Below are 15,197 nucleotides of genomic sequence, written 5' to 3' on the forward strand. Positions count from 1 at the left end.
TTTTATACAATCTTTCCTCTGGTTTTCTTCGTGTCCCAATCTGATTTGCCGGAGCACTTTGCGTTTCTCTCAAGCATGCGCAAGTAGTTGCTAGGGGGTCGTTTCTGTCCTCCTGGTGGTCGTTGGTGGAGACCTGGTTTTCTTCCTCAACTGCCCCCGGAATGACCCTGCAGTCAGTGCATGTCCCCTCTGGTATTGTTTCATCTCATGGAACTCTTCCTTGTTTACTTAACAGGAATTGGTGGCTGAAGAGTAACCCTTTGCACTCAACTTCTGTCTGTGTAATCACTTATTGAGCAAGATTTGATTAACAAAGCACAATCCATTACAATATGATGATTAGTTATCAAGGCTTAATCTTTCTCTGCTTGTTGTCTTGGTCACTGAGTAGACTGGCATAAGACTTCCAAGTTTTGTAAATCAATTTTATTTGGATGTTCTTACTATATTCCCTTTAATAAAGAAGAATTTATGGGGATTGGGGAAGCACTGAAGTAGAAATGTAGTTGGAATGAATGTAAAATTGAGGATTTTAATTACTGTTTATGGTGTGGTTTCTTTTTAGGGCAACATAAATTAGGTAGACTTGCTGTGTATATTGGTAAAATGTATTACTACATGATAGAGGAAGAAAATATATCCCTTCTAGGAAATGACAAAAAACTCTATTATGGTTTCTAATTCTCATACTGTAAATAGCTATATTTTTCCTTCTAGGTTGCATGCAGGGTATGATTCCATATCTTCCTGAGCTGATCCCTCACCTTATTCAGTGCCTCTCTAATAAAAAGGCTCTTGTGCGCTCCATCACTTGCTGGACTCTTAGTCGCTATGCACACTGGGTAGTTAGTCAACCCCCAGACACATACTTGAAGCCATTAATGACTGAGTTGTTAAAGCGCATTCTGGATAGCAACAAGAGAGTGCAAGAAGCTGCCTGCAGGTGAGTCAAAGCTTAAACAAAAAGTACTATCCATGACACTGTTTTTTCATGGGAAAATATTTTAATGCCTTAATTGATTATTCTATAACTCTGTTTCTAGCTCTTAAGGTATTTTTTTCCTTTTAAATTGAGGTGGGTTCAGCTTCTTCTGAAATCATTACAACTGAGTTGGGGTAAAACAAAAACAGATAATTTGTCTTTCTCTTGTCCAGTTTGTTTTTAGAATATATGAAAAACAAACTAAACAATATATTGTAGTAAAAGAAATTATATGTATGTCACACCTGTTGGTTTTCAATATTTGAAATTTCATTGACCAGGAATCTGGATTTTATAGGCCTATGAACAAGGTCAATACTGGAAAATTATCCTATCATTGCATTAGCAATGTTTTTATTTAGCTCAGGATTACAAAAAATTTGGGTTACAACTATTTCAAGGGATATTTCCTTTCTCTTGAAAGGAGATTCTTGGAGGTAAGATTACTTTCTGTTCTTTGTCTGCCAATATTAAAAAAAACATAGAATGGACACACCATTAATGGAATGGGTATGCCACTTGTGCAGGAAACTCAGCAAAAATAAAGCCTTTACATGTCAATTTGTATAGGGCAGGAGCACACAGTAGACTGCCAAGCAAGTTTCTTCATAAAGCAGGATTAGATCTGTAACATGTATACATAAAAGGTTTTTACCAGATGTCCTGCTTTAGGAGAAATTTGGGAGGAAACCTCTGAATGGGGTATTTTAAAATTTTGCTCATCACAGTTTAAGAGCTGAATCTTTGTGTTCAATCAAAGTAGATTGAGTTTGTCTCAATAATACCATTGTGAAAACATACCTTGGATGAATTGAAAGACTACATACAGTTCTATGTTTGAACAGGAATGGGTTGTGTGGGGCATTTGGGGGGGGGTTTGTTTTGTTTTTTACAAGATACTGACTGACCTATTTGGGGTGGGGTTTTTTGTCATTCAGTGCCTTTGCTACTCTAGAAGAGGAGGCTTGTACAGAGCTTGTTCCTTATCTTGCATATATACTTGACACTTTGGTCTTCGCATTTAGTAAATACCAGCATAAAAACCTGCTCATTCTTTATGATGCTATAGGAACTCTAGCAGATTCTGTAGGACATCATCTAAATAAACCTGTGAGTATACCTTATGTTCTGTAGAAACACTCATCATATATTGAAAAACTGGTTGAGTGGTTTATGTAGTGTGCTTTATATGTTTTAAAACAAAAATGTTGGATTCAGTAATAATAATTTACATGTAATATACATGGACTGTATGTAATTTTCACACTACAGTACTTTCACGACTATAAGGCTCACCCTTTTGACTAAAATTTTCCCCCGAACCCGGAAGTGCGCCTTATAGTCCGGTGCGCCTTATATGATGTACAAAGTTGCGACATTTGCCACCCTGGAAGTGCGAGCCCGCAACAGTCCCCAACTGAGCAGACCCCGCCCGGCAGCGGCATCGGACCAGCGCCGGGCCGGGGTGAGCCCGGCGGCATCGGGACAACGGCGGCCTGACGCGGGCCTGCCAGCATCGGGGAGGTGGCCGCGGGGGGGGAAAAGAGCGGCGGCGCAACCCAGGCAGGGGGGCAACGGCAACACGGGGTGAGCCCGTCGGCATCGGGGCACCCGGAGCGCCAGGGGACTCCCAGAGTGCCTGTGCAGCGTGGGATTTCCGGAGCGCCAGGGGAGCATGTGACACCCGGAGCGCCAGGGAACTCCTGGAGCAACGGGGCCCCGGGGATGCTCCACAGAGCGGCGGCGGGCATGCCCCGGTCCCGGGGATGCGGGACCAAGCAGTGACGGGCAGGCCCCGGCCCCGGGGACGCTGCACAGAGTGGCGGCGGGCATAGCCCGGCCCCGCCAGGTACAGGCGGGCCCGGGGACCCATGGCTTTTGGGTTGAGGCGGGGCCTTGGCCAGCAACCGCAGGGGGGGAGCTGGGGGCGGATCCTTGCTTCAAAAAAAGAGTGCACCTTATAGTCCGGTGCGTCTTATGGTCCTGAAATTACTGTACACAAATATCCCCCATTTTGAATAAATAATTGTGTGTGGTGGCTTACAAAATGTACTTCTTGTGATTGTGACTTTTTTTTCATGGCTCTCAGAATTTTTCAGCTCACAGGATATATATATATTTCAATATAGATATGAAATGAGACTTAAATTGGTGGAATGTGTGTGCTAATTTCTAATGACGTTTTTTTGTTGTTTGCAACCACTTTCAGTATAGTTAAACTGCTCTGAGTGTCTTTCCAATGCATCAAAGCACATCATCATTAGAAATTGCTGTATCTGAGAGCGGGATAGATGTGCATTTTATATCTAAAAACAGAGAATCCTTTGAGTAAAGTACAGAGAGCATAGGCAAATGTAGTGGGGTTTTTGTAGTGTACATGTTCATTAATAGGATATACATAGATGTCACATGCATCTTGTGATGGCTGTTGAAATTTGGTTTATTTCTCTATAGTGCTTCACATGACACAGATAAACTAGAATAAAACAATTTGGGTTGTCACCATGGCATTTTACTTGCCATTCAAGACTTCACACTATCAAAAACCATCTTTTCCAATCTCTGCCCCTGGTCAACTTGACTTTTGACAGCACCAGAAGGAAGCTAAATGGGAACTCCTGGTAATGGTGGGACTTTCTTCAGTCACTTAGAATATTGTATCTTTGGACATAGAATTAGCTGGTAGCATCTGTTGTCTCTTTGTATACTTTCCTGGAGCAACAGTACTACAGGGATGCCTTGCTTGATGTCTTTGTGACTGTGATAGCAGTGGTTGGGAAGATGCAACATTTTATACAGAATTGGTAAATGCACATTTCTGGAGGGATAGAAAATTACTTTCTTCATGGATGAGTAATTGAATGAGGAAGAGGTTTCAGTAACTTCTGGGGATAGGATTGTAGCATCAGGGCAGTGGAAGATGATTGAGAAAAACAGGTGGCAGATGCACAGCCAGATTGCATTGCTGGCAAAAATATTTTCTGTAGCCCCTGATTCAATCCTATAGATATGTAACAACCCAGGCAGCTATTAAAAGTTGCTAGACTGAAGACAAACCTGGAGGAAAAGATTTGTTTTGCAAAGGTACTTATGTGCCTCAGCAAAAAAGTTTTAAGTTCTACTTCTATATATTTCAACAATGGTTGAATTACAGTATATTTTTTTTCTTCTGAAAAAGTAGAATATATACATTTTCTAACTTTGAAATAAACTAGTATGCAATTGAGTGCTTAAGTAGCTGATGCATTTTCATCTTAAACAGGAATATATTCAGATGCTCATGCCTCCATTAATCCAGAAGTGGAACATGTTGAAGGATGAAGATAAAGATCTTTTCCCTTTATTAGAGGTAAATGTTAAAATTTGAATATGTGTTTTAGGAATTGCCTCTTTTACTAAGGATGTTCCTACTAGGAAGTGTGACTATAAATGTTGTCAGCATTAGACATTTCCCATTATGGAGAAAATATTATTACAATAGCGAGAAAATTTTTTAACTGAGGAAATGTTATTAAGTTTAGCAGAAATCTTTTAGAATCTTTTTTTCCTGCCATTCTTGAGTGTTTTCTTTTAGAGATTCTTTGTTTTTAAAAAATTGCTCCATCCCTGTTGTTATTGTCTTCTCTCCTTGCTTTCCCTTCATCCCTTCATTAAAACAATTACCGACAGGTTGAAGGTTTGAACCAGACAATATAGTCTGTTCTCTGTACTCTCCAAGTGTGAAGCAGGAAAACACTTCTAGAGAAATTAGTTTCATAACTCTTGGGTAATGTTAGGGCTTGTATATTGTCAGTATAGTGAAACTTAGTGTAAATGCTAGTTGAATTATAGCAATTGTTTTCATATGAACTGTCTTGGCACCTCAAAGAAGATATACTGCTCCTGAGAAATTTTCTCAACTGACATATGTAGGAGACAGTAACGATTAGCTGACAGTTGCTTTGGCTCAGCTAATTAGTACTACCTTTCTAGGTTGTTTTTACTTAAACAGGTACTTGTGGGTATACTTAAAATGCTTTTAATTTACAGTAATTTCATGATTATAAGCCGGACCATTTTGACTAAAATTTTACTCCCAACCCGGAAGTGTGACTTACACTCAGGAGCGGTTTATATATGAACAAATTTCAGAAATTTCCCAACCCGGAAGTCCGAGCCCGCAGCAGCCCCGAGGAGAGCCGGAGCCCGCCCGGCCCCCGGCAGCAGCCGGGCACGCTGATCTCCTGCTTCCTGGCGGCACCGACCGGGCACACCTCACCCCCGCTTCCTGACGGCAGCGGCAAGCTGGGCCGGGGCCGCTCCCTGGCGGCCGCCCAGAGCAGGGCCAAGACGGTAAACCCTGTGATCACGTGATTCTGTTACTAATTGGCAACTTTGCGAAAGTTGCACACGGATCCTCGCTGTGAAGGAAAGTGCAGCTTATAATACGGTGCGGCTTATATATGGACAAAGACCTAAACGTTGCCGACACCCAGAGCTGCGGCTTATAATCAGGTGCAGCTTGTAATCGTGAAATTACTGTACTTCACACAAGTAAAGGGTACTTGGGGAAGGTGAAGAAAGTTAGTGTCTCTATCACCTTTTTTTCCTTCTTTTTATTTTATTCCAGTGCCTGTCATCAGTTGCTACTGCCTTGCAATCTGGATTTCTTCCATATTGTGAGCCTGTGTACCAGCGTTGTGTAAATCTGGTGCAGAAGACTCTTGCACAAGCAATGGTATTTTTCTATTGGTATTCCAGTGTTTTCAGAATATCTCCTTAAACCAATGTATTAACTATGTGAAGTTAGGGGTTTGCAGGGAGATTTGTAGTATTAATTATTGAATATTTAAATGAAACTGCAGTTCTGAAACTTGTTTGTTTGTTTTTACTTTTATGCATGCCCCTGAGAAAATCTAATACTCATTTTGAAAATGCATAATTATTTGTTGCAGTTGCACAATGCTCAACCAGACCAATATGAGGCTCCAGATAAAGATTTCATGATTGTAGCTCTTGATTTACTCAGTGGTTTAGCTGAAGGACTTGGAGGCAACATTGAACAGCTAGTGGCTTGCAGCAATATCCTGACACTAATGTACCAATGTATGCAGGTGAGATGAGTAATCTGTTTAATCCAAAAATTTTCTTTCTAAAGAGAATCAGAAACACTTCTAGAATTGACAGGTATTTTTCTTCCTCTCTTTAGGATAAAATGCCTGAGGTACGGCAGAGTTCTTTTGCCTTGTTAGGTGATCTGACAAAGGCGTGTTTTCAGCATGTTAAGCCTTGCATCGGTATGTTTCTTTTACATATTAAATAATTAACTTGTTTTACAAACTGATAGGAGGCTGGTTTAGCCATTGTTAAGTTCCCTTTTCTGTGGGTTACCTTGTCATTGTGTTGTAGATTTTAGTTTTCCTTTATCAGCAAGGGTCTGTAGCCTTTTCTCCTTTCAACTGTGTGTTTAAGATGTGTTGTTCTTTTTGTAGACAGAGCAAAAGTTCATTTTGTTGCTTGACTTTTATAATGTAACATGCTTCCTGTTTTGCTGAAATACAGCAAAACAGATGTACTTAGACTTCAATTAGAACAGTTGCTTTTTAGGTTTTTTGCTCTACTAGAATCTATTAATACTTGGATAGACTTGGAATTTAAATTTTAGTGCAATATTAGTCACAAAGATAGATTATAACATCTGTCATTTTAATCAAGGCTGAGATTTGTTTTCTAGGTTTCATTTTTTTTGTCTGTTGGGGTTTTTTGAGGGGGGCTTGGTGTTGTGTTTGGTATTTTTTTGTTTTTGTTGCTGAAGGGGGTATTTGTCTTGGGGAGAGGTGTTTGGTAATTTATTTTTAGCACAACTGAATACATGGCTATCCAGGTGTGCTTTTCTTTCCCTACTCCTGGGAAGGGGGTAAAAAAGGTTTCTAGAGTTACATAAATGTAAAATCTATTCAAAATATTTTTAAATCATAGTTTGAAAGGATTTGCATTGATCTGCCTAGGTTGTATCATCCAGATTAATCTGATATATAGCAAAAATACAGATCTTGTTAATTGAAGTGTAATGCTTTACAAGAATTTAAATATGTTTGCATGATTTTTTTTTAAACTCCCTCTCCTTGTGATCTTACAGTAATGGAACAAGATGGTTGTATTGTGTGATGAGATTTTAAAATGTTGTTCTTTCTAGCTGATTTCATGCCCATTTTGGGAACAAACCTAAACCCTGAATTCATTTCTGTGTGCAACAATGCAACCTGGGCGATTGGAGAAATCTCCATCCAAATGGGTAAGTTTTTTTTTCTTTGAATATTTGCATATTTAGAATGGTTTGTTTGGGGGATGGATTGTTTTTTATTTCTAGTGATACTTTCATGTTAAAAATTTAAATTCAGTTTTACATTCTTGTCTTTGACAGTAAGTTTGATGTACCAGATCTAAATAAATTGTGTATATTAATGGTCATTTTCTTCTGAAAGTTTTTTTTTTTTTTCTGTTTCAGGTATAGAGATGCAGCATTATATTCCAATGGTGTTGCACCAGCTTGTAGAAATAATTAACAGACCCAACACACCAAAGACATTGTTAGAGAACACAGGTATCCAAAAACTGAATAATTTATGGTGAAGGGAATTAATTTTTTTTCTATAATTATTTTAAAAAATGACTAGAACTTATTTTATTGTTATATATTTGGCTTTTACAAACAAAAACAACTGATTTGCAGAAACTTTTACAAGTCTCAGTCTTGCAGAAAACCATCTATCATATCTCTACAATATTAAAGTTATTGCTTTCTCACCTTTATAGCATATTACATTTATTTATCATGTATTTAAGTATTCTTCCAGTTTTATTTATTTATACAATATGACATGTATGCAGTAACACTTAAAGAGTTAGTGGCTTTACATTTAATATATGCATGTCCTTTCATGTGTACTGTATGTATATGTCTAGTGTTTGAAACAAATGTAATTGGCATATATATAACAAATAATGAACTCTTTGAATTTACAATAATGCACATTTTTAAACATTAATTTGTAATAATATGCACAAAAATCTAGATCTGTGATGACAGTTTTACCAAAACATAACTGAAATTATGTATAATTTCTATTACCTGGTCACTTAATAACAAATTTCTGAAAAGAAGTCTTAACAGTGGCATATATGTTTCTATGTTCTGGCCAACTGCTTTGCCTTCCAAATTGGAAGCAGTCCCCAAATGCCTTATTGAACTGAAATTTCTGAGGTTTGGTTTTTTTGCATTTGTAGAGGGCATGTTCTGGTATGAAGAGCACCTTCCATACTTCAACAAAACTTTATTAATAATTTAACAGGTTTCAGGTTTTGTATTTTACTAATTGAGAATCTTTTGATTTTTTTTCTGTTTGAAATCTGTCTTGTAAGAAAAATGATAGCTTAGTCATTATACTGGTCATAATTGAAAATGATGCAAATTCAGTGCTAGTTACATTTGGGCTTGAGTTACGTATGAGATAAATTTGGATTTCTTTCTATGCATATTTTTCCTTCAGTATTCTCCACACCCCATCCTCTCATTTAGTATGGAATGTGAACTTGAAGGAAAAATTGCCTAGTTGTCTGGCATATTATAGGTACTGCTCTTTGAAAATATAATTTTCATGCTAATTGCTTGTTATGAAATACACCATGGAATAGTACAGCAATATAAATTTTCTTCCTCCTTGCCCCCAACCTCCTTTGTCTGCATTGATGGATATGTAATATCTGTATCTGAGAAACATTCAGTACCTAAAATTTGCTTCCATCACTGTTAGAGAAGTTTTTAGGCATTCGAACATTGTCTTTTTTAGTATCTTAACAGTTATTTAAATGCAGATGCATAACTTCAAATAAATGTTGAGTGTGATGTAATTATAAGTTTGTTGTGCGATATTGTGCTACATGCCATTGGTATGCACAAGAGTATTGTTTTGTACTGTAGGCTGTTATGTAATGAGTTAGGAAAACACTTATGGAAACATGAGATCGGCTTAAGTAAAATAATTGCATAGAAAGTAATGAGTACATGCCAAAAAGTTAAGCTTTGACATGTCAAAAAGTTAAGCTTTGACAGAAATTACTATTCCTCCTACAGACTCTAGCTGTGAGAATTTACAGATAAACCTTAAAAGTGCACTTTCGTTTGAAAGTATCACTTCAAATGCAGTTTTCTGTTAGATGTGCTGAAAATTTGAAATCAAGTAATGTCTGGGTAAAATAGTACATTACCAGTGAGATGTAGCTTTCATGGAATGGGTACATTTCAAACCACTAGTGTATCCTACACTAAACTTTTATTGGAGAAAGTATCATCTGCTTTATTGCATGTTTCATGAAACTGTTCACAAATGCCTGTTAATTAGTGTTGCATAGTATGTCCCTTGAACATAGGTTTCTTTTCTCTGCTTCATATAAATCTGCTAGATTTTAGTATTATTCACGTATTTTACTTCAAGTAAACCTGATACATTATTTCCCACCTTCTCTTTTTTCTAAAGATTAATCTTTTGTGAGTTGAACAAACACCATTAAAACATACTTGCATGATATTATCTTCAGTCTGGCCCTTAGAACAAAGGACCACAATACCTAATAATTCAGAGAAGCAGTTTTACTATTTTTTGTCTTTATACTTTTGTATCAGAAGTCAGATTATTATACAACTTCTATGAGGAAGTTTTTCTGAATGGAAGAAATATTTGGATTAAAAAATAATTTTCTCCAGTCAGTTGCTATGAGTTAGCAACCACTTTAATTTTTCTACAGGATAATGAAGAAAGCAAATATTTGGGTTTAATCTATTTAGAGTTTATTAGATAGACCACAATATATTCTGTGTAAAAGTGTTTATAAATGTATTTTTACTGATAGTAGGCCTATTAAAATCTTGAATTCTAAATATTGAAAAATTAAAATATTTAGGACTACTTGATACTAAAACTGAAAATGGTTAATTCCTTTTTATCAATAGTATCCATAATAGTACTTTTTATTAAAAATTTTGAAGTGTTCAGTAGGTAAATTTACTGTAAGAGGTGATTCTGAAGAGAACAGAATGCTTACATCAGAAAGCCTTTGTATTTCAAATTGTGTTTTTTGGTGTTCTCTCATTTACTTCTTTAATTTTTCTTTTGCCCTGGAGACTATACCATATATGTTGCTGTCTCTTATTCAAGGGGTTGTAATAAACAGCACTGGTGAAATCTTATGTTTACTATCATATGCAGATTCTGTTGGCTTCTGTTTCTGAGTTATTTGTTGTTTTTTTCTTTATTTTTTCTCCTCCCCCCTCATTTGCTCATGTCTTGGTTGGCGTTTGGTGGTGTATAACCGTGATTGCATTACCTTAGCAATAACAATTGGTCGTCTTGGTTACGTTTGTCCTCAAGAGGTGGCCCCCATGCTACAGCAGTTTATAAGACCCTGGTGTGTATTATTCAAAATTTTTTTTAATTCATTTTTCTTCACTGTCTTTCTTTCTTTCTTTCTTTCTTTCTTTCTTTCTTTCTTCTATCTCACTTTTAGATATATTTTCAGTTGGTTACAAAATCTCAATCCTTAATCATTGCCAATCATGTGACTAATCTTGTCCTATCAGGTTTGTGAGTTTTTAGTAGCACTGTCATGTATTCTTTATGTTGTGCCTAGCGACTAATTTATGCATGGGATAAGATTGTCACATGCTTGTGTGTTAAAGCTTGATTATGAAAGAGCATTTTAAAATCCACGAGAATGATAATACAATGCATGCAAATACTCTAAAATTTAAACTGTGCATCACTTAAAATTCAGTCTGAGGCTTGAATTGCTGTAAGGAATATATTTCTACACTTGTTATGTATAAAATAGCTTGCTTGTTGCTGTAAAGGTTAAATAATTGTTCTTTAAGTGATATCTGACAGAATTCATATTGCAATAGTATTATATGTTCTGCTTCTAATAATGATAGTTTCTATAATTATTTTATACATGAGTTTATTTTGTATTTAATGGAATACAGGTAACACTTTCTAACTGCATATAGTGCAACAGGAAAGCAAGATTCTGTAGATGATACCTAATGGGAATATACTAGAAAATACTGTGTGCAACAAGTATCTTTCTAAGTGTTCAAAATAGTGTTTCAGATAATCTTATCAGTGTGACTTATTCCATCAAATGCTGTAATCTAGTCCTGACTTGATTGAATGAAAAAGTAATAGAATTAGTTAAGTTTTGCTCTCCAACTTACTAGGTGCACTTCTCTGCGAAACATAAGAGATAATGAGGAAAAGGATTCAGCGTTCCGTGGGATATGTACCATGATCTCAGTCAACCCCAGTGGAGTAGTCCAAGTAAGATACATAAATAGATCTTCTTTTTTCTTTGCTCATGTGAAATTTAGTGAAAGCTGTATGTTGAGTATGAAAAAATTTAGCTTGATGTCGATTCCCAGTAGTATGTGCTGTAACTTCTTTTTAGGCATCAAGGAGACCAAAATGTTTCTATTTCAAATTATGCATATGATACTTCAGGATTTCTACTTCAGTAATTATCACTTATGGAAAGGAAAAGACAGCATTGTTTAATTCATTTTTGTAATTTACTTTCAAGGAATATGTCAAAAATGAACTTTGATTAACTGTATATTTATACTTCTATCAGTCTTTTTTATGTTGATGATATGTATGAAAACACAAGGCAAAAACTGACATACTGAAACCTATTTTTCAGATACAATCTAGGCTTTTAAAAAAAGAAACAGAACAAAAACAATAACCACCCCTTCATTATTAAAACTCGGACAGGGAAAATTCTCTTTCAACTTTGGATATATTGCTTAAATAGTCAATATGACAAGAAAGATGCATCCCTTTAAAATAAATTGTACATCTCAAGAATAGAATATGATTTGCTCTTTAGTCTGTGCAACTCCAAGGTAAAGCTGTATGAAGGTAATATTTTCTAAGAGGAAAATAAAGGTGAATTTCCCTCCTCTGCCTGGAATCCTTCTCCCTGAAATGCAAGAATTGAACCTCTATCTTGTTTTGAATTTTTCAGTTCATTTCACTTATCCCCTATCTTGTACTCAGCATTTCCCTTTTCTGCTGTCTTTTCTTTTACACGGCTTAAATGGAGGGAACAATTAAGGACTCTCTTCATTATCCCAGCTCTCCTCCTACGTAGTTGTTATCCTCAGTTCCTACCCAAAAACGTGCATTATCAACTTCATCATTAAGACTGATGTTTTAATGGTATAGTAGGAGGTAATGCAAAATAGTGTTTTTGGGGTGGCTTTAGTTTTGAACATGTACACATTCTGTGTATCCCAGAAACAACTTCTGGCTCTGCTTAAAAAAATACAACAGCTTTTTTCCCAACTGAAAATACATCAGACTAAGTTGCAAGTGTGATCCTGAGTTTGTTGATTGTTATTAAGATGATTGGTTCTCAAACTTGTAATGTGTGCTGAAAGAATTAGTTAGACAAGTGTGGTGTGGGAGGGCAGGAGGTGTTTGTTGTTTTGAGGTGTTTTTAACTGTGGTTCAATTTAATAAAAAATCCTATTAAACAAAGATATTCCTACACTCAGCTATTTCTATTTCCATATACTTAAACATACAACAGCTTACCATTTTTGTCTGAATTAACTAGAAAATAAAGGCGTAAAACTAAAAGCAGTTGTGAATTAGGATCAGATACCCTGCATAGTTCATAGAACAAACATTCGGCATTGTTTTCAGACCTATAAATGTGAGGTTCCTAACCTATGTGATTGTTTAATCTTATAGGACTTTATTTTTTTTTGTGATGCTGTTGCATCGTGGATTAACCCAAAAGATGATCTCCGAGACATGTTCTGTAAGGTAATGTTTCTAGTATGACAGTATATCTGAACTGTGGTTATTTTTGGATCCTTTTTTTTCTTGTTTTCTATTTCCATTATTAGCACTTACTGTATTTGTGGTCTTGAAGGCTTTCTTGCAAAGTCATAAACTTTCAAACAAAACATAATAAAAATCTTATTTTTTTAACCTATATTTTTATAATGTCCAGCCTTCTATTTTTTTGGTTTCATTTGGTAGAACAGGGGGGTTTATACCACATAGAAAACTTTTTTCCCATTTTTTTTTCTTTTCTGGAAAATGAGATCTGTGTGGTTTAAGACCCATCCCCTCCAACAAGAATTTTTTTTTTTAGAAATAACTAGAAAATGGAAAATCTTCCAGTAGTATCCTGATCTGTTTATCTTGCTCCAACTGAAAATAATTTTTGGGACTGCTTAACCATCCTCAGAATTCCTCTTGGATAAGCAAGTCTTCAAGAAACTTATGCTCAGATATAGCCAAGAATGCATCCCTAGACAAAGTATCAATAGAATTTAAGCAAAAGGACTGTTTGCCTTGTGTAAAATAAACAAAACACACATAGAGACAGAAAGCAATGTATTGTGTTTATGCACTAGTGTCTTCAGTTAAAAACCAGAACAAAATAAACTTTTTCAGTTTCATGCACAGATGCTTTCATTGTTCAGTAGTGTGACTTTCCTCATCTTTTGTAAAGTGAAATCTCTAGTTTTAGGAAGGATGTATGTCAAAAGTTAATGGTCCTCTTAAAGATAAAACAGAACACATTTATAAGTACATACTTGGATTGTGGGCCAATATTGGCACTTCCTCTTCAATAATGCCAAGTGTGCGCATCAGAACGGTCTAGAACATTGGAATCTCATCTTGAGTATCAAAGACAAAAATCTCACTGTCCTAGTTAGAAGACTAAATATCTGAGAGGCTTTGAAGTAATATCAGGGTCAGGAAATGCATGGCTGTGAGTCTTCTAGCATCAGGATAAGAAAACAAGAAGTACAAGCTTAAAAGAAAGTCCAGGATGTTGTCTGTGATGGTTGTCCAAAGCAGTTTCAGTACATATTTCTGTCCTGGTCCTTCAGCATTCAATACTTGCTTCAATAAGCTATGCTCCTCTTTTTCAGATTCTTTCCAGGATATCCATGTGGGATGTAATCCATTTAAAGTAGACACAGTGTTTCTTGGTCATTTGGCATAAGGACATCCTTGCTTTTTAAAGTGTATTTTTCATGGTTTTTGCCAAGCAAGGACAGAGACAAAGCTTTCTTCAAGTGATGGCATACAAATTTTTTAGATTACTTCCTCATTGGAATGTATTTTTATGTTAGTTGAATGCATGATTATTGTAGTCCAGTTACATATTTTCCATTAATAATTATGCCTTTTAGAAATAATGAAAAAATAATTTTGTTGTCCTCCAAGGTCTTTCTCTTGATAGTGGATAGTGTTTGGGTTTTGGCAGGGTGGATTTGTTGGTTTTGGAGCACTAGAGCTAAAAGAGAAAATATTCCTTCCAAGAGAAAAGGTGCATGAGCTGCCAGCGTTGAGATCTGATATATACCCTAATTGTATCACGTTTTATAAAAGGAAGATATCTGAATACTCTAACTGAAACCCAATTGCTAAAATTGTCCTTTAAGATATTTTTTTAAAAGTGCTCCTTTTGTTGTACCTCAACCTTCTTAGATTTTTTTGGTAGTTTCTTGGCAGCTGGCAAATCAGACTCTTTGGGTTAGGAAAGAGAGGTTAATCTGTCTGTGGAAGGTCTCTTTCAGGGAGAAAAGCCGTAAATTGACTTGTGACACTGTAATATTGTTGCTACATGCTGTTTAAGAACAGCTCTGCTTGAGAAAGTTGTGTTGAGGGTGAACTCAGTATCATGAGCTTTGACATTACCTTTTTTGTGAGGATGTTTTCATGACAGACTGTTCCACAATTGAGTGCCCTTGAGTTTAAAAAATAAACAAACCAAAACTTCAGAGACTCTGCATTATTTTCTATTAAGAGGATCTAAAATACTAAGACTTTTTTGACAATGTCATTCGATTTTTGTAGCTTTCAGTTAATTTATTACATTGGAGGCTTCAGACTGAAACTTTTAGATTTGATTTTTTTTTCCCCACTCTTAGGCTGTGGATCCCTGTTCTTTCAAAACACAAAAGATTTGAATAGCTTCCTTTTTAGTAACAGTTTTCTACAGGTTCCATGGAAAAAACACAGCTCTCACAGGATACTTTTGTTTTTTGCAAGAAATTGACAGGCATTCATTCTGTCAAATGCTGACGGTGGTTGTGGCTCAGCTTTCCTCCCAGAACATATTACAGGTTTAAAAAAATAAATGTGAACTCAGT

The 15,197-nt window shown here is 36.1% G+C and overlaps 1 protein-coding gene across 4 annotated transcripts in view; it reads left to right on the forward strand.

The window, feature by feature from the left end:
- The window catches only part of LOC117005078 (transportin-1-like), a 189,411-nt gene that overhangs the window by 160,152 nt on the left and 14,062 nt on the right, over positions 1–15,197 (forward strand). For all 4 annotated transcript variants that reach the window (XM_033076326.1, XM_033076327.1, XM_033076328.2 and 1 more), the window contains exons 14-24: positions 718–943; positions 1,921–2,092; positions 4,245–4,331; positions 5,592–5,699; positions 5,917–6,075; positions 6,171–6,258; positions 7,158–7,256; positions 7,470–7,565; positions 10,351–10,426; positions 11,235–11,334; positions 12,772–12,846. In XM_033076326.1, the coding sequence (XP_032932217.1) occupies positions 718–943; positions 1,921–2,092; positions 4,245–4,331; positions 5,592–5,699; positions 5,917–6,075; positions 6,171–6,258; positions 7,158–7,256; positions 7,470–7,565; positions 10,351–10,426; positions 11,235–11,334; positions 12,772–12,846 (1,286 nt within the window). The remainder of the gene's footprint in view (positions 1–717; positions 944–1,920; positions 2,093–4,244; positions 4,332–5,591; positions 5,700–5,916; positions 6,076–6,170; positions 6,259–7,157; positions 7,257–7,469; positions 7,566–10,350; positions 10,427–11,234; positions 11,335–12,771; positions 12,847–15,197) is intronic.

Source organism: Catharus ustulatus, chromosome W, assembly GCF_009819885.2.
Source record: "Catharus ustulatus isolate bCatUst1 chromosome W, bCatUst1.pri.v2, whole genome shotgun sequence".
Lineage (NCBI taxonomy): Eukaryota > Metazoa > Chordata > Aves > Passeriformes > Turdidae > Catharus > Catharus ustulatus.